The sequence below is a fragment of the Amblyomma mixtum genome, chromosome 6 (genome assembly GCF_055824585.1).
Source record: "Amblyomma mixtum isolate Tamu chromosome 6, ASM5582458v1, whole genome shotgun sequence".
In the NCBI taxonomy this organism is placed as follows: domain Eukaryota; kingdom Metazoa; phylum Arthropoda; class Arachnida; order Ixodida; family Ixodidae; genus Amblyomma; species Amblyomma mixtum.
The window spans coordinates 41,371,609-41,389,851 of record NC_143017.1 but is presented as its reverse complement, the minus strand read 5'-3'; the positions used below and the strand labels follow the sequence as shown (position 1 = coordinate 41,389,851).

The following is an 18,243-nucleotide window of genomic DNA, read 5'->3' as shown; positions in this document are numbered from 1 at the left end:
GGGACGGTTAAGCCCCATAAACCGGAAAATTTCCCTTCATGGTGTTGTCGTGAATAAATGCCAAATGTAAATTCATTCAACTGGTTCAGAGATCAGACCTTCTGTTTAGACATGAAATGGACTCCTAAGCTTCACGTAATATGAATACAAGAGCAGCCTCAGAAAATCGCCTTTGAAAAGAGCGAAGCCCTCTTTTAAAGGTGCACTGAAGAGGATTCTGAACATGTCTTTTTGCCGCGGGAACTTGATGTACACGTTCCCAGCATTCTTAGGAGCTGCGACTTATTGCCCTGTGTGGCCGATTTCCTCAATTAAATCTAATTAACGTCCGGCTCCCGCCTTTTTTTTTTGAATTCGGCCTCATACGATGGGAGGAGTCTACCAACGCGTCGAGTGCCTTTCAGCCAGTTCCGTGGAGGCTTGCCGCTCCGTCATCGGCGGAGTAATACGTAGTAATACGCGGAGTGACTTTTTGAAAATGCGCACGTTGTTGGCCGAACTACGTTCAGCCATTTGTGTTTTTGTAAGCCGATGAGATGGACATCGACGATCTCACAGAGCTTGAAAGAGAGATTCTTCGGCGGACGGCAGATTTAGGCGCCATCTCTTACGATAGTACGCCTTTGCGCGATACGGCCGAAGATAGCAGCAGTGGCCATCCGTCCGGCCGTACCACGGACGAAGACTCGGACGCCGATGGCTCCGAGGACGGCTGGCAACGAGTGGGAAACGTGGACTGGTGAGTGATATGAACTCTATTATGCTCGTGGCACGCATCGCTGACATCCGTTTTCTGCGAAGGTGCCAGTGCGACGGCTGCGCTGCCATGCCGACAGCCATCGAGAACGTCTGCTGCCGGGAATGCCCGGCCGCCGTTAAAAAGCAGCCGGGACACAACTGCATCACAGCGCACCCCGAGTTCGGGTATCTTTGCCTGGACGAGGGTGTGCTGCAGCTTGCATATTTAAACATGCGGCATTACCGGCAGCCAGGCATGGGCGACACCGCGAACGAGTAAGTACAACTGCAAGCTTCACGGATTGCGTAATAACGCTACCGGTGCTAGCTCTTGCAACTACGTTTATTGACCACAGTGCGATCTAAAGCGCATACGCATGCGGTGCTGTTCTATTTAAAAAAAACGACAGAGAATGCCTAAAACTTCGTATACAGTGCGGAATCACGGTGTGCTATGGCCATAACCACTGCAAAAGACTGCAGCTGTCCACTGCGCAAACAAATGGGATCAGGATAGTTTGCACTGACAAAGCCCATTACTGTGCAGGAGACAGACTCATTCTCCTTTCAGGAATTAGATTACGAGCTATATAGCATAAGAAGCATGGAACCTTTTTTTACCTTACATGCTGTCATTTTCAGAAAAAGGAACCTTATTTACAGTTTCAGGAACGGCTGAAAATAAGGCAGACCTTATTGACTGCTAGTCTAATACATGTCCGGGTTCAGGTACGTCGGGATTTTGGCTGGTTTAAATTTATCTTTATTGCAGTTGGCAGCAACTGCTGAGCCAATTCGAAATTTCAAAGGAGATTGTCCTATCAGAAGTGGGCTTCTGGCACCTATATATATAAATTTCCTTAGTTGCAGTGATAACATAAATACTAGTAAGTGTGATGAAAAGTGTGCTTTTGGAGCATTTAGCAGAGTTGTAGAACTTGGTTCCCATATATGGAATTGTACATAGTGTATATTGCCGCCCAACACCTATCCTTTCTTACTATCGCTCCCCCCTTTCTTTCCCTCTCCCTGTCCTTTTATTCTCGCTAGCCGCAGCTCAGGTTTGGATGGCAGATGCCGCGGCTAGCAACATCGTTAGCTTCCATTGTTATTTTTTTTATTATCAATAAAGAGCCACTAGCAACAACAAGGGAGGTCAGCTTGAGACATCTAGAAAAGAGTGAACATTGGGCCTCAACCTTGGTGTGCATGCTTACTCAAGTCACCATTGTTTAGTGTAGTTACAGGAATGATTGTTTTTGGTTCAAATGAGTAAATATGCAGAACAGGCACTCTTCTGGCTGAATTAAAAAAATTAGGAGGCGGCTAGGGGTCAGAACATTCTGTCCCCTCCCGACTTGGATGCGCATCTGATCAACTTCATCCTGTGTACTGCTTGCTACATCTAATCATTGGCATTGTTTCAGGCACTACCGGTTTGCTGCCTACAGGCAGTGTGTGCTCTGGCTGTGGGGGCGGCTTGGGCGCCACAACAGAAGGCCCCTGCCCGCCTGCATGGTGAAGGCAATAAGGGCAAAATATCCTGGTGAAAACCATGTAGGTTTTCAGCTTGCAACTCCTTAAAGCGGGTAGACGACGACGACGACCAAGAGCGTGGGAAGAGTAGAAGACGACAACGAAGTTCGGACTGTGTTCTCGGTGCCGCTAGCAGCTGTTCTTTCCTATTTGTAAATATATTCTTTCCCGCAACATATTTGGTGGAGGTGCGGCTTTCCCCTACGTCTACCAACGACGGAGCTCCGCAGCGGCCGCCAGTTGCCTTCCCTCATCATGACCCAAGACGCCTCCCAGCAAACCTCAGCCCCGGCCATGACATCACTCGTTCTTTCTCCCCCTTGTGACCCTGGGACATTTTCTGGTACCGACAACACTGACGTCGACGACTGGATCAACATGTACGAGCGAGTGAGTACCTACAACCGCTGGGATCCGACCCTTATGCTCGCAAATGTAATATTCTACCTAAAAGACACTGCCCGGGTCTGGTATGAGACCCACGAAGACCATCTAACCAGCTGGGACGTGTGCAAAGAGAAACTCCGCGAATTGTTTGGACCGCCGCTCGGCCGAACACTTGCTGCTAAGAAGGACCTCGCCTCCCGAGCTCAAACATCTACGGAGTCCTATGTGTCGTACATTCAAGATGTGCTGGCCCTCTGTCACAAAGTTGACGCCAACATGCCCGAGTCTGACAAAGTCGGCCACGTGTTGAAGGGAATCGCCGACGATGCCTTCAACTTGCTCGTATACAAGAACTGCACTACAGTCGACGGAATTATTAAGGAATGTCGACGCTTCGAGGAAGCCAAAAGCAGGCGTATTAGCCAGCCGTACACACGCCTCCCCAACACGGCTGCGACTTCTTCATGTGAAGACCTGCGACACAGGGAAACTTCAGCGCCCCCAGAAAATGTGACCCGTATCATCCGACGCGAGCTCGAAGCTATGTCCCCTGCCCCCCTGCATCTACATGATGGCGACAACCGCTTGCCTACCATCTCTCTGGTACAAGCTGTCGTCCGCCAAGAGTTTGCAAACCTTGGTTTCCAGCCCGTCAGCCCTGTACGGTCTTCACCACCACCCGAAATCACTGCGATTGCTCCTGGACGACCTTCGTACTTCACTCCACGTCGCCGAAACCCTAACGACTGGCGGACAACCGACGACAGGCCCATTTGTTTCCATTGCCACCGCATTGGCCACATCTCCCGCCACTGTCGAAATTATTGGTCCCGTCGCAGCACATACCGTCCTCTCAGCTCCCATCGCGACGATGAACAGCCCAGCCACTACACGCCCCCTCAAGCCCAGCACGGTGCTACAGTCGACGGCCAGATTCCCCGCTCCAGCCGCTCCCCGTCCCCCCTGCGTCGACAGTCTCGTTCGCCCCAATGCCGTCGCTCCTCTCCTGGCCCCTACGGACGCTCGCAAGCGGAAAACTAGACGCTGCAGTGTCTGGAGGTTATGCTGCAGTACAGCCCCAGTCCCAAAATCCTCGATTAGCCCTTCGTGCACACCATAATTTGCTCGCCATTCATGTCGATGGAGTGCCTGTGAGAGCCCTGATCGATACAGGCGCGCACGTATCCGTCATGAGTTCAGCCCTACGACGCCGCCTCCGAAAAGTACTGACCCCTGCACCCAAAGCCGTTCTCCGCGTTGCCGACGGCGGAACGCCTCATGTTGTTGGACTATGCACAGCCCGTGTGACCATATCCGGCCGCCATACATCCATTCTGTTCTCTGTTCTAGACCAGTGCCCTCATGAAGTCATTCTTGGCCTCGACTTCCTGTCTGAGCATTCAGCCCTCATTGACTGCGCCACTAATGTTGTTCAGCTTGACCTTCCTCTTTCTGCTGAGTCGCCGTCCCCAGTTATACAGTCTTTGTGCTGTCAACTTTGTTCGTCTACCGCCTCAAGCCGCAACTTACATTTCTTTCTCATCTGTTCCCCTGTACCTGATGGTCACTACGTAGTCACTGCGGAACTTGACGTCGCCCTGACGCGCAGCATTGCGCTTCCACACATTGTATTTACATTGTCGGCCAACCGCGCGTACCTTCCTGTCCTGAACTTTGGTTCATCCATCCAACCGCTCCCGCAAGGCATCTCACTCGCCACGCTGTGCCCTGCTGCCGAATGTGTGATATCAGTGGTGGACAGCTGCTTACCTTCCACTCAGCAATGCCGGTTGCCTGCGGCCCCATCAACAGTGAACCCAACGGACGACTACCCTGACATGATCGCTTCTGACCTACCGCTGATGCAAGCTCGCGATATTAGGTGCCTCTTATCATCTTTCCGCGACATCTTCGACTTTGATAGCCGTGTTTTGGCTCGGACCTCTGTGGTGACGCATCACATAAACACCGGTGATTCCGCTCCTCTCCGCAGACGTACGTACCGAGTGTCCAGCGCCGAACGCACCGTCATAAATCAAGAGGTGGACAAGATGCTCGCAAAAGACATCATCGAGCCCTCGTCAAGTCCTTGGGCTTCACCAGTCGTCCTGGTGAAAAAGGACGGCAGCTGGCGCTTCTGCGTTGATTATCGGCACCTCAACCGCATCACAAAAAAAGACGTATATCCACTCCCAAGGATCGATGATGCCTTAGATTGCCTCCACGGCGCCAAATATTTCTCTTCAATTGATCTTCGATCGGGGTACTGGCAAATTGCCGTTGATGAAAAGGACCGCGAGAAGACCGCCTTCGTGATGCCTGATGGCTTATACCAGTTTAAAGTCATGCCGCTCGGCCTCTGTAACGCCCCGGCTACCTTCGAACGAATGATGGACTCCCTTCTTCATGGCTTTAAATGGTCCACCTGCCTCTGTTACCTAGACGATGTTGTGGTTTTCTCGCCTACTTTTTCCACGCACCTCGAGCGCCTCTCCAATATTCTGACAGTGTTTCGTAACGCCAGACTTCAGCTGAACTCATCGAAATGCAAGTTCGGTTGTCGCCAACTCACTATTCTCGGACACCTCGTTGACGCTTCTGGTGTACGCCCAGATCCCATCAAAATTCAAGCTGTGAAGGACTTTCCTCTTCCAAGGTCGTCGAAAGATGTGCGCAGCTTTGTCGGCTTGTGCTCGTATTTTCACCATTTTATCAAAGATTTCGCCGGCATCGCTCGTCCCCTCACCGATCTTCTGAAGAACGACACCCCCTTTACCTGGGGCCCTGCTCAAGAGAACTCATTTTCATCCCTCGTCCATTTGCTGACCACTCCGCCCATCTTAGCACATTTTGACCCGTCGTCTCCCACAGAGGTTCGCACCGACGCCTCCGGATATGGCATCGGCGCCGTCCTAGCCCAACGTCAACAGGGTCAAGATCGAGTCATCGCTTATGCCAGCCGCCTACTTTCAGCCGCACAGCAAAATTACACCATTACTGAGCGTGAGTGTCTTGCCCTTGTCTGGGCAGTAGCTAAATTCAGACCCTACCTGTTCGGCCCTTCATTCGCTGTTGTCACTGATCGCCATGCTCTCTGTTGGCTGTCTTCACTAAAAGATCCCACCGGTCGCCTTGGTCGCTGGGCATTGCGCCTCCAAGAATACTCATACTCCGTCGTGTACAAGTCAGGGCGCCATCACCAGGACGCTGAATGTTTATCCCGATACCCTGTGGAACCACCTGACCTAGAGGACGCAGAGACCCTGCCCTGCCTCTTAGCTATCTCTGATCTTGCCGATATTGCCAACGAACAGCGCCACGACTCATCTTTACGACCTATCTTTGATGGCATCCGTTCTGCAAACCGATCTCCGTCTCTGAACCTTTATGTGCTCCAGAACGGCATTTTGTATCGCCGAAACCTACGCTCCGATGGCCCTCCGCTCCTGCTCGTGATACCCCAACGTCTACGCTCTTCTGTCCTGGAAGAACTGCACGATCTGCCGACAGCCGGTCACCTTGGCGTGTCCCACACGTACGCTCGGGTGCGGCATCGCTTCTTTTGGCCTGCTCTCTATCGTTCCGTCAAGCGTTACGTGGCCACTTGAGACCTGTGTCAACGTCGGAAAAGGCCCTCCACTTTGCCTGCCGGTCTTCTGCAACCCATCGACATACCTCCGGAACCTTTTCACCGTGTTGGCCTCGACCTTCTTGGCCCTTTTCCAACACGTCCCTCTCCGGCAACAAGTGGATCGCTGTCGCAACTGATTATACGACTCGGTACGCCATCACGCGTGCTTTGCCGTCCAGCTGCGCTACCGATGTCACCGATTTTCTTCTGCAAGACGTCACCCTTCACCACGGCGCCCCTCGTCAACTGCTCACCGACCGCGGTCATTTTCTATCCAGAGTAGTTCACGACATTCTTCGTTCGTGTGACACGCAGCACCAGCTCGCGACAGCTTACCAATGGGCTTACGGAAAGGTTCAACCGCACGCTCACCGACATGTTAGCCATGTACATATCGCCAGACCACCGAGATTGGGACGCAGCCTTGCCTTATGTGACATTTGCATATAACTCTTCCCTTCATGACAGAACAGGCTATTCTCCTTTCTACCTTTTGTTTGGTAGGCATCCCACCTTGCCTTTGGACACACTCATGCCGCCTTCTTCAGCCCCCACCACTGCTTACGCTCGGGACGCCATCTCCCAGGCCACGCTGGCGCACCAAATAGCACGTAGTAGGCTCCAAGCCTCTCAAGTTTCCCAGAAGTCAGCCTACGACCGCCGTCACCAGGCCGTCGAATTTACCCCAGGATCACTCGTCCTTCTCTGGACGCCCTCTCGCAGCGTCGGTCTCTCCGAGAAGCTCCTTTCGCACTACCGTGGCCCTTACCGTGTCGTGTGCCGTGTTACCGACGTGAACTATGAAATTGCTCCCCTTGAAACCTCGCCATCGTCCTCTGGCGCCACCACCGACATCGTCCACGTCTGTCGCCTTAAACCTTATCACGACGCTCACACGTCGCCGCCCTAACGCCGAGATGGCGTTTCAGCAGCCGGGGGTCCTGAAGTGGGTAGACGACGACCAAGAGCGTGGGAAGAGTAGAAGACAACGAAGTTCGGACTGTGTTCTCGGTGCCGCTCGCAGCTGTTCTTCCCTATTTGTAAATATATTGAACCATTGAAATATATTGAAAAATAGTGAACCATTTCGCACCTCATTTTTGCTTCCAATGCGTCACAGCATTTACAGATTGCATGCAGACCATTTTTGGGAATGTGCTTAGTTTATTCAGTGTCTGTGTAGTAGTATAGACAAAGTCTCTGCCTGACAGGCAAGGACAAGCTCGTCCTTGTCATACCTCAGCACCATGAGAGGTTGCTCAACTACACTCACACTCACGGCCACTTGCACTCACTTACACTCATGTCCACTCGCATTCATTCACGTCCTCTCACACACTCGCACTAATGTTCACTCACATTCACAACCCGTCACCCAAACTCATGACCACTCACTCAACCGCACAAGCTTCGCTTGTGTGGTTGAAGAGCTAGGCCAAGTAGATCAGGCTCATTGCATGGGTCTGGCCCAATAAAAAAAATTATGGCCCGAGCAGAGCTCTACAGTGCACACGGCCGGCCATAGAAAAAAAAAAACGAAGCGTCCACTGCAGTACTCGAGATCCCACCTTACGCTAGTTATTGCTGAGAAGTTGACAGTCGTGGTTTCAGCAGCAAGCATTGGAACTCTGTGTACAGAGCTCGAGCCGTGTAGGAGGCATGTCAACAGACATCTGCCTTTCTAGCTGTGGTAATGCGAAATTCGATAAAAGGATCGGACACAACTCGTATCGGTTCACTGCACCCGCGAACCTGCGCCCATGCCAACGGTGAACTAGTAAGGTGAACAACAACGAAATATTTCCATTCTCGCGCCAGCGTAATCCTCTGCGTCATTTGTAAATAGACACCGGTATGGTGCCTTATGCTACCTCGAGCGCCTTCGGCAGTGAATATCTAATTCCCTCAGCTATCAACAGAAAAAAAATAAGCACATGCAACAAACTTCACTGTCACGCGGCATTTGCCTCCAATCATGACCACTCATGCTCACAGACGCGAGTGAGGTGATAAGAGTGCACTCACGAGTGAGTGTGCCGACCCACAGTCCTTGTAAATCGTCCAAAGGTAGGCATCCTACGCACCCGAACATGGGATTTCAGCTTTCCACTGGCAGGATAAAGAACTGGATCACCTCATACCACATTTTTGCTTGCAGTGCATCAGAGCTTTTGCACATTGTAATTCATCCAGACCACTTTTTTTTGGAATGTACTAAGCTTATTCAGTCTCCGTGTAGCAAAGACTTATTTGTAATTCAACTGCTCTATAAGAGTTGGTTTAAAAGGCTTACAGAACTGTGGTGGTGGACCAAAACTTTCAGACTTCAACTAACCTGCTGATACATGAACCAACAAGGTGTGAACCTTCCACATCTTCACAAAATTTTGTTCTGCAGCTCATCAAACTGCCATACACAACTGAATCGCAGGAAATGTATTTGCCTAGCAGCGTTTCAAAATCAGTAAGTTAGGTGGCTCCATTGCTCTTTTACAGCATAATGTATAGTTCTGTATTTCAGCCATGCGGTAAAGTACGAAAAGATGCACAAAGCCACTCAGAATAGCAGTTGTAAAATAGTTTATTGACTTGCTTAGATGTATCTGCAGAATCCTTCCGGCACTTGGTAGGTGGCCGGGATCCTGCTCAAATCTGAATGCCTTTTGGTCCGCGGGTGCAAGCACCACTCTTATCACACTTGCCTCAATTGCTCCTCTGCCAGTCAAGGGGAATGTAACTGCAGGTGCACTGAATCAAAGTTTATTCCTGCTAAAAGTGTCTTGCAAGTGACTGCACAAATTGCAGAGGAGAACGGCCAGACTGTGATAAGAGCATCCCTATCCGCCAACTGGGATACGCGCTCTCTAGCAGGCAGGTTCTGCCGAGAGAAAAATCTGTGTGATCTGGCTGAACCAGTCATTTTTCTGCAAAAGATGTTGGTTGCCAAGGTGACCATTCAACAAAGGATACGTGTCTTGGCATGTCCATACAATCTGGGGCCGGGTAGACAGGAACCTGGGAATCTGTAGCTGGTTGGACCTGCATGCAAGAAACTTGTAAAAGTATGTGCTGACAAGACGTTCATGTCGACCTCCGTTACAGTAAAGGGGAAACGCACATCTTGCTGCTCGTCAGACAGTTCAGACTTTCAAACACGCTGGATGTTGTCCCCCTCACCTTGGCGAAAGCCGATCGTTGGTGCTGGGAAAGCACTTATGCTGGCTTCTGATGCATCAGAGAAGGATCGCTGACTCTTGGCGCTGCTCATAACTTCCTTGTCAAACTTTCAGGTGCGCTCTGGAAAGGAAATTGGCGCATGATATTGTTCGAAAATACGCCCCGAATGTCATTCATGCAGAAGTTACACATGTTACTCACTGAAAGTTGGAAGTGTTTGCATGGGACACAGTGTGAGTGATGTCATTGGCAGCCATTGGTCCTCATTACACTTGCAAAGTAGGATTCCGAGCCCTGCCACGAAGATGCTATGTCGGCCTCTGGTGCAGCAGAAGGGGGAACACGCATCTTGCAGCTCATCAGACAGTTCAGAGTTTCAAACACGCTGGATGTTGTCGCCCTCACCTTGGCGAAAGCCGATCGTTGGTGCTGGGAAAGCACTTATGCTGGCTTCTGATGCATCAGAGAAGGATCGCTGACTCTTGGCGCTGCTCATAACTTCCTTCTCAAACTTTCAGGTGCGCTCTGGAAAGGAAATTGGCGCATGATATTGTTCGAAAATACGCCCCGAATGTCATTCATGCAGAAGTTACACATGTTACTCACTGAAAGTTGGAAGTGTTTGCATGGGACACAGTGTGAGTGATGTCATTGGCAGCCATTGGTCCTCATTACACTTGCAAAGTAGGATTCCGAGCCCTGCCACGAAGATGCTATGTCGGCCTCTGGTGCAGCAGAAGGGGGAACACGCATCTTGCAGCTCATCAGACAGTTCAGACTTTCAAACACGCTGGATGTTGTCACCCTCACCTTGGCGGAAGCCGATCGTTGGTGCTGGGAAAGCACTTATGCTGGCTTCTGATGCATCAGAGAAGGATCGCTGACTCTTGGCGCTGCTCATAACTTCCTTCTCAAACTTTCAGGTGCGCTCTGGAAAGGAAATTGGCGCATGATATTGTTCGAAAATACGCCCCGAATGTCATTCATGCAGAAGTTACACATGTTACTCACTGAAAGTTGGAAGTGTTTGCATGGGACACAGTGTGAGTGATGTCATTGGCAGCCATTGGTCCGCATTACACTTGCAAAGTAGGATTCCGAGCCCTGCCACGAAGATGCTATGTCGGCCTCTGGTGCAGCAGAAGGGGGAACACACATCTTGCAGCTCGTCTGACAGTTCAGAGTTTCAAACACGCTGGATGTTGTCGCCCTCACCTTGGCGAAAGCCGATCGTTGGTGCTGGGAAAGCACTTATGCTGGCTTCTGATGCATCAGAGAAGGATCGCTGACTCTTGGCGCTGCTCATAACTTCCTTCTCAAACTTTCAGGTGCGCTCTGGAAAGGAAATTGGCGCATGATATTGTTCGAAAATACGCCCCGAATGTCATTCATGCAGAAGTTACACATGTTACTCACTGAAAGTTGGAAGTGTTTGCATGGGACACAGTGTGAGTGATGTCATTGGCAGCCATTGGTCCTCATTACACTTGCAAAGTAGGATTCCGAGCCCTGCCACGAAGATGCTATGTCGGCCTCTGGTGCAGCAGAAGGGGGAACACACATCTTGCAGCTCGTCTGACAGTTCAGAGTTTCAAACACGCTGGATGTTGTCGCCCTCACCTTGGCGAAAGCCGATCGTTGGTGCTGGGAAAGCACTTATGCTGGCTTCTGATGCATCAGAGAAGGATCGCTGACTCTTGGCGCTGCTCATAACTTCCTTCTCAAACTTTCAGGTGCGCTCTGGAAAGGAAATTGGCGCATGATATTGTTCGAAAATACGCCCCGAATGTCATTCATGCAGAAGTTACACATGTTACTCACTGAAAGTTGGAAGTGTTTGCATGGGACACAGTGTGAGTGATGTCATTGGCAGCCATTGGTCCTCATTACACTTGCAAAGTAGGATTCCGAGCCCTGCCACGAAGATGCTATGTCGGCCTCTGGTGCAGCAGAAGGGGGAACACACATCTTGCAGCTCGTCTGACAGTTCAGAGTTTCAAACACGCTGGATGTTGTCGCCCTCACCTTGGCGAAAGCCGATCGTTGGTGCTGGGAAAGCACTTATGCTGGCTTCTGATGCATCAGAGAAGGATCGCTGACTCTTGGCGCTGCTCATAACTTCCTTCTCAAACTTTCAGGTGCGCTCTGGAAGGGAAATTGGAGCATGATATTGTTCGAAAATACGCCCCGAATGTCATTCATGCAGAAGTTACACATGTTACTCACTGAAAGTTGGAAGTGTTTGCATGGGACACAGTGTGAGTGATGTCATTGGCAGCCATTGGTCCTCATTACACTTGCAAAGTAGGATTCCGAGCCCTGCCACGAAGATGCTATGTCGGCCTCTGGTGCAGCAGAAGGGGGAACACACATCTTGCAGCTCGTCTGACAGTTCAGAGTTTCAAACACGCTGGATGTTGTCGCCCTCACCTTGGCGAAAGCCGATCGTTGGTGCTGGGAAAGCACTTATGCTGGCTTCTGATGCATCAGAGAAGGATCGCTGACTCTTGGCGCTGCTCATAACTTCCTTCTCAAACTTTCAGGTGCGCTCTGGAAGGGAAATTGGAGCATGATATTGTTCGAAAATACGCCCCGAATGTCATTCATGCAGAAGTTACACATGTTACTCACTGAAACTTGGAAGTGTTTGCATGGGACACAGTGTGAGTGATGTCATTGGCAGCCATTGGTCCTCATTACACTTGCAAAGTAGGATTCCGAGCCCTGCCACGAAGATGCTATGTCGGCCTCTGGTGCAGCAGAAGGGGGAACACACATCTTGGTCAGTTCAGACTTTCAAACACGCTGGATGTTGTCGCCCTCACCTTGTTTGGTCTAGCCTCACTGGGGACCCAGGCTGAAGCGGGACCTCCTTGCTTCCACAAGGTCCTGAAGAGAAGGCCTTGTGAAGGCCGAGGTCATTGGTGCTGGGAAAGTACTTGTGTTGGCCTCTGATGCATCAGAGAGAGATTGCCAAAGCTCGCTGCTGCTGATAACTTCTTTTACAAGCTTTCCGACATACTCTGGAAATGAAATCTTCACATTACTTCATTCCAAAAGGCTCCCCTCAAGTCACTCATTTGGGATGAAGCATAATACTTACTGTAAGTGGTAGCTGTTTTGATGGGGCACACTGTGTGATGGCCTTTTCGCGCCTTGGTAGTCTTCATCATCCAGCGTGAATTGCCTTCCTTTGTCTTCGCCTGGGACCGGTCTGCATTTTCATTGAAGTGGAGGATGGCAAGCTGCGTCCTGTAAGTTGAGGATATCGCATCGGATGGCAATGCTGCCTAATGATCTGGAGTACGTGGATGTGGTTACGTGCTGACTCTTGGAATAAACCAACTGCCTCTAGACAGAGGACAGAACTACAATATAATATTACCTTGCGAGCATCCCTGCTGGAGAAAATGCCATAGACTTTGGCGCGAAGTCAATCAAGATGCTGTGGAATGCCTCCAGAGCAAACGTTTGGCCATGGGGGGACATCTGTGTGATATCCTTGAGGAGACGCTTGTCCTCAGTGATGTGCTTGAATTGCTCGTATGCCTGGGACTCTTGAGGAAAAGGTATGCTTTAAAACAAGTTCTTTAGACAAGGGCAAAAACAACTCACTAGGGTCCATCCAAACTCTTGTCTCCTCTGGCATGTCGCTGTGGAGACACCTTGGGTACAGTCCACCATGTCCAGAGTGCTGGTTGATGACGTGATTTTTCATACTCCGCCAGACGTCGACGACCAGCTCTGCATTGCCCCCTCCAGCGCGGGCTGCCCAGTACATGTGGTTGGTAGTTGACTGAATCCAGAGGTCCAGCTCCTTGCATCCAGCCCGCTTGCTTGCCGCAGCTAGCTTTTTCTTGACACCTTAATTTTAAAAAGGCATATCAGGGAAGCCTGCAGCACATTCTGTGCAAGCAAGCATCTTTTCAATCATGCTCTCAACTTTCTTACCTTTTGAGATGTGCCAAATGTCAAAGTAGTGCTTGATCTTGGGTTCACGGGTCTGCATGTGCTTTCGTATGGCAGGGTGACGGTCAGTTGTGAGAGACCGGATCTTGATACCTGTGTTATGCATTGTCGGTGGGATAACGATAAATTGTCTACCATATAAACCTTTGTGGCATGCCATACATTTCTCCTTGAAGAATTCCAGCTGCTTGATTAGGCCTTCCTTCTCCATGTTCACGCTGGCCATTGCCTGCTCCGACTGCATGAAGACGGGTTTCAAACATTACATTCCTGTATTTCCACTCTACATACCAACGGCTTACATAAATATTTATCACTGAATTACTGCAACAACTTTCCACAGACGTGTCTACTGACCTCCCCCAGCTGGACCTGGACCGAGTGAAGAATTCTGTTGATCTGCTCAACATGCGTGGTGTATGTCAGGAACTTGGCAGAAAACCCAGGGGAGTCAAATCGTCCATCACCGGTGACATCAACCTCTTGGTTGTTCAACTGGTCCATGAGTTCAGCTTGTTCTTGTAGCCAGATCTGTTCAAATGTTATTCCATTTCTTGACTAGCCCAGTGTAAAATTACAACTTAGTTTGATTGTGCACTACTGCAGCGGTAGTTACTACAAAACAACAAAAAAGTGATGTCAGGAGAAGTGTGTTCGTTTAATCTGAACTTCATTTCTGCCTTCTGGCTAACGAGAATTGAACTTTTTTGAAAACATCTGGTCAAGCTGGGGTAAATATATCAGTATGGTTTGTTGGTCACCTTTTCTATCGCAGGAAAAAGGAGGGCATCCTGATAGTTGTAGAAGGTCCGGTCACTTGGGACCTGCACATTCATGTGGCGCAGCATCCTCAGTGTGGAAGCTACATTTGCTCCTGAAAAGAGGAGGTGGCTGGACAGCAGAAGGTTTCCTGCTGCCCTTCCATTGATGACAGGCTGGCTGTTCCACGTCCGGACATGCTCCAGAGGACAGATGCTGATGACATTGATGAGGCTGCCTTTGGTGGTAATGGTGGTTTCACAAGGCCTCGAGCACTCTGGGCATGTCTGGAACAGCTCCCTCAGACAGCTCTCAAAGACCAAGAACTGCCGTTCTTCTTCTGGGGGGGCCGGTGTACTCTCTGCGGATGACTCACTGGAATCAGAATAGTGCCAACTGTTAGGCCCAAAACCCATGCAGCTGTGAAGAGCCCACCTTTCGGTATCGTCATGGTAGGTTGGAGAGTAGCTGGAGTCAGAGTCTAGCCTGTCACCCTGTGGAGATGTGCAGTCAAGTGGATCACTGCTGCATGTGGCCGGGACGAAGGGTGGAAGCAGCAAGGGCTCCTCTGTGACACGGCCAGGAGAAGTCGCAGCTGGCGTCACTGTAGGGAAACAAATATTCATCCACACAGAATGGACGAAATGCAATAAGGACTTACAGACAGCTTCAGATCTAGTGCTGTGTTCGACAGAACCATTGTCCTGGTACGGACCACTGCTGGCTGCAGCTGTTGAAAGCCTTGCCTCAGAGGGATCTGGTTGAAGATCCTTGCTCTGAAAGATGGTTGTACAAATGCCGATCAGTCACTTCGGTTTACAAAGCTGGAGGTGGTGCAACATAGCATTTCAGGATTGCTCTACATTCCATGCCTTCACTATAAATACACCGATTTGGGAACTTGATTAGTTTCTATCGGGTGCACGGCATCGTGAATCACAGCATTTACAACCAAACGCCATGTCTGCGCGAAATTTGAGCGCGAACAATGCACCGTTTTAGCCGGCGGAAGCATTGTACGGCGCGCGTAAAATTGCCGAACAAGCTGTATATCAAAGTTTCTAAGCTTATTTAGCCGACCCCACACTTACGAACGCGAAGCACGGAACACTGTTACTTCTTTCGCTTCTGCAAATGATGACCATTCGCGTCATGATACAGCCACGTAACTTTTAGAACAAACTATATCTTCAGCCTGACGCATGTTCGAGTCGGCGATCCTACAGAACGACACTGTCGAGCCATGCTAAGAAAATTAATTCATAGAAATACTTACCAGTACTCTTTGGCGCTTCGGGGCTTGTTGCTCGGTTCCATCGACGACGGGAAGTCGAAGCGTGGGCATAGCGTTCCAACGCAGGCGAGAGTGACTCACGTCGGGCCGATGGAAAGCGCTTATCTCGAAGTGTTCAGAGCAGAAGCGGACACACTTTGGTAGCGTCTCGGTGTTATCGAGCCCCGCGCAACGTAGCCATGCACTACGTCGCGGTTCGTCCTTCGGCAAGGCGAACAAACGTAGGCCCTTGTGCCAATTTTTCTTAGTCCGATGAGGGCACAACCTCACCGCACAAACGTCCGGCATCGCGAAAATATCACTCGCGAACCGAACAACACTCGCAACAAAACGCGATGGCGTCCCACAGATCACACGAAAAAGTGTAGATCCAAGGATGTCGCAGGATAGCAAAAGTAGGAAGTGGGGCACACAGGACCTTCTGGGAGTAAGGACCGCGTGCACCAACAACCGACAAGTAAAAGAAGCGAGGCGAGCGCTTCCTCGGAGCAGGCCGAAGCCACCGCGGTAGGGCGCATCACTCCTATGGCAGCAGACGAGGAGAAAACATAGTCCGGCTGCTTCGGGCTTGTTTTTTTTTTAGTGATACGCTCTATGAACCACAACTATGTCGCGGATTTATCAAATTATTGTATCCTGCGTGTCCAGAAAGAGTAATAGAAATTAGTTCGATTATTTTCGCGGTTTTCATTTCACTTCAGTCAAGTCATTGGCGAAAGCAAATAGTCCGCGCGTAATTTTATTTCTGTTGGCTTATTTTGCGGCTATATTATCTACGAATGCAACTACTTATTCACGGAAACTTAAAAAACAAAATAAAGCCAAAGCAAAGCCTCCACAGAGCTGACTGAAAGGCACTCGACGCGTTTGTAGACTCCGCCCATCGTATGAGGCCGAATTCAAAAAAAAAAGGCGGGAGCCGGACGTTAATTAGATTTAATTGAGGAAATCGGCCACACAGGGCAATAAGTCGCAGCTCCTAAGAATGCTGGGAACGTGTACATCAAGTTCCCGCGGCAAAAAGACATGTTCAGAATCCTCTTCAGTGCACCTTTAATCTTTTAAGACTATTACCAAGGCATTCTATTTAAAATATCAAGGAGACTTCTGTACCGTTAGCAGCCACTTGGTCTTTTTTCTTCGCCATGCCTAGGAGCGATTACAGTCACTTTGTTAAGATCTCCGTTGGAGTACGACAACTGCTAGCCGATGAACTTCGCCCTTAAAAATGAGTTATCAGATATTCCCGCGACTATTTTCATAGCACAATGTTCTCGATAATCCCGCTTCGATTTGCAAAAGGAGCAAATGCCATATTGTTCATATATTTCTTTTTTCTTGATATGCGCACTTGTTAAATTTCATGTACCGTTCAATGACCAAAAGGCAGGAATGCGAAGAAACAGAGCGCCGTCGTTTTTGACGCAATTTGTGCGATATAAAGAAACAATTAAAAAAAACAGTGTTTGCTGCTTTTTTTAAATTCCTACTCAAAAGACAATGTATAAGAACTGTTGAACTTGCTCGGCGTCACTAGTATTGTGAAATATCCATTCGAATTAACTCCTGGCATCTGTGAACGTTCTTTCCAGCGGCGCTTCGGCTATTTAAGTGCGTGTCGTGGGAGTGGAATAACTGTCCATCGCGATCAGTCTCTGAAAGGAAGAGAATGGCTGCTTTTGCAGGGATAATCTTGTTCGTGCAGATTATGAAAGTGCTCGCAACCGATTCTGCCGATATGTGTTCACCAGGCAGCACGACTGATGACACAATAGATGGCTACAAGGTAAGCAAATATTTCTACCTACTCTATTACACAGTCTGTTGTTATTTAATTCGGGAGGCAGGAATTCGAATTTTATGAAGCTTGCCTCTAAAATGCAGTAATTTTAGGAAGCCGCCTGCGGTAGTTGGTGGTCCATCTCATATATTTCGGTTAACCTCTTGTGCCTTTCAACAATTTGCAAAGTATATTTGATAAAAATATATTACATTCACCCATCATTGATATGTTTTCTGGGAGGTGTGAGGGAAAAGCCGGAAACAGTTTTCGTCTGTACCCCTTTGTCGTCAAAAAAACATTGAGGAACAAGGTGCAGTACAAATTTTTACTAGCACTGCTGCACTAACTTTGGCTCTACGGCATACCACCGAACATCTCTGATACAAAATGGGAGAGGCTTTATTATAACTTTTCAAACTTCACGCAAGCCATCTGCCTTTAGTTTTGCCCTCCCAAACATCGCACATCATACAGTGCTTAAAAAAATAGCATGTGGTAAATTAAAAAAAAAAATTCAGAGAACGCTGACACCTTGGTTTTGAACGGGAGAATTCGGCTTTGTAACAGTTAATTGGATTCCGAAGTTGAAGTGATCGAAAAAAACTGAACGTCCATAATGCGACCAGAGAGTTATTTTGTACTTTGGTTTTATTCTGAGTGGTTTCATGTATAATAGAGAATCTGGACTGGTATGCAGATTTCATTTTTAAAAAAATGGGAACAAACACCCAGCGTGCTCATTCGTAGGGTGTGCTTGATTTTTCGGTACCATTTCCCAGTATTAGGACATCGAATATTACGGAAACTCTACCAATACATTGTTTTTATAAAACTGCCGAGCAACGATCATATCTCTTTAGCTTACTTCCTTATACAGCGGGACAGATGATTCAAAACAATTTTGATTTATGATTTACGGGGTTTAACGTCCCAAAACAAGTGCGGGTATAAGAGACACCATGGCGAAGT

At 49.2% G+C, this 18,243-nt stretch overlaps 2 protein-coding genes and 1 long non-coding RNA gene across 6 annotated transcripts; 1 reads left to right on the top strand and 2 right to left on the bottom strand.

Annotated features, from left to right (window-relative positions):
* Positions 1-218: 218 nt before the first annotated feature.
* Positions 219-7,374, top strand: LOC149338822 (uncharacterized). Its single transcript, XM_089547796.1, has 3 exons — positions 219-739; positions 802-1,014; positions 2,166-7,374. The coding sequence occupies exons 1-3, from the start codon at positions 537-539 to the stop codon at positions 2,320-2,322; spliced, it is 573 nt and encodes a 190-aa protein (XP_089403922.1). The 5' UTR covers positions 219-536; the 3' UTR covers positions 2,323-7,374.
* A 1,481-nt stretch (positions 7,375-8,855) lies between these two features.
* LOC149338821 (uncharacterized) lies at positions 8,856-11,614 on the bottom strand. Of its 3 annotated transcripts, XR_016283459.1 has the most exons (9): positions 11,495-11,614; positions 11,090-11,409; positions 10,685-11,004; positions 10,481-10,599; positions 10,280-10,399; positions 10,076-10,194; positions 9,875-9,994; positions 9,470-9,789; positions 8,856-9,331 (listed from the first exon to the last, which is right to left on the bottom strand). It is a non-coding gene; the product is annotated as an uncharacterized LOC149338821 (long non-coding RNA). The 3 variants fall into 3 exon arrangements; XR_016283458.1 differs by having other exon boundaries at positions 9,411-9,789; positions 9,875-10,194; XR_016283457.1 differs by having other exon boundaries at positions 9,875-10,194.
* Positions 11,615-12,090: 476 nt separating this feature from the next.
* LOC149338820 (uncharacterized) lies at positions 12,091-16,518 on the bottom strand. 2 transcript variants are annotated; one of them, XM_089547795.1, is made up of 12 exons: positions 15,474-16,518; positions 14,859-14,973; positions 14,633-14,801; positions 14,200-14,572; positions 13,796-13,969; positions 13,601-13,676; positions 13,421-13,531; positions 13,085-13,333; positions 12,855-13,026; positions 12,573-12,721; positions 12,295-12,492; positions 12,091-12,219 (listed from the first exon to the last, which is right to left on the bottom strand). In XM_089547795.1, the coding sequence occupies exons 1-11, from the start codon at positions 15,777-15,779 to the stop codon at positions 12,311-12,313; spliced, it is 2,076 nt and encodes a 691-aa protein (XP_089403921.1). In that variant the 5' UTR covers positions 15,780-16,518; the 3' UTR covers positions 12,091-12,219; positions 12,295-12,310. The 2 variants fall into 2 exon arrangements, with proteins under 2 accessions (XP_089403921.1, XP_089403920.1); XM_089547794.1 differs by having other exon boundaries at positions 13,421-13,676.
* Between the last annotated feature and the right edge of the window lie 1,725 nt (positions 16,519-18,243).

Bases quoted from the DNA above. Each gene is read 5' to 3' on its own strand.
- LOC149338822 (XM_089547796.1), top strand. From the start codon at position 537: ATGGACATCGACGATCTCACAGAGCTTGAAAGAGAGATTCTTCGGCGG. The intron at 740-801 runs GTGAGTGATATG...TTTTCTGCGAAG, and splicing joins CGAGTGGGAAACGTGGACTG to GTGCCAGTGCGACGGCTGCG. The intron at 1,015-2,165 runs GTAAGTACAACT...GCATTGTTTCAG, and splicing joins ATGGGCGACACCGCGAACGA to GCACTACCGGTTTGCTGCCT.
- LOC149338820 (XM_089547794.1), bottom strand. From the start codon at position 15,779: ATGCCGGACGTTTGTGCGGTGAGGTTGTGCCCTCATCGGACTAAGAAA. The intron at 13,677-13,795 runs GTCAGTAGACAC...GTCTTCATGCAG, and splicing joins TCCAGGTCCAGCTGGGGGAG to TCGGAGCAGGCAATGGCCAG. The intron at 13,334-13,420 runs GTAAGAAAGTTG...TTTAAAATTAAG, and splicing joins CATTTGGCACATCTCAAAAG to GTGTCAAGAAAAAGCTAGCT.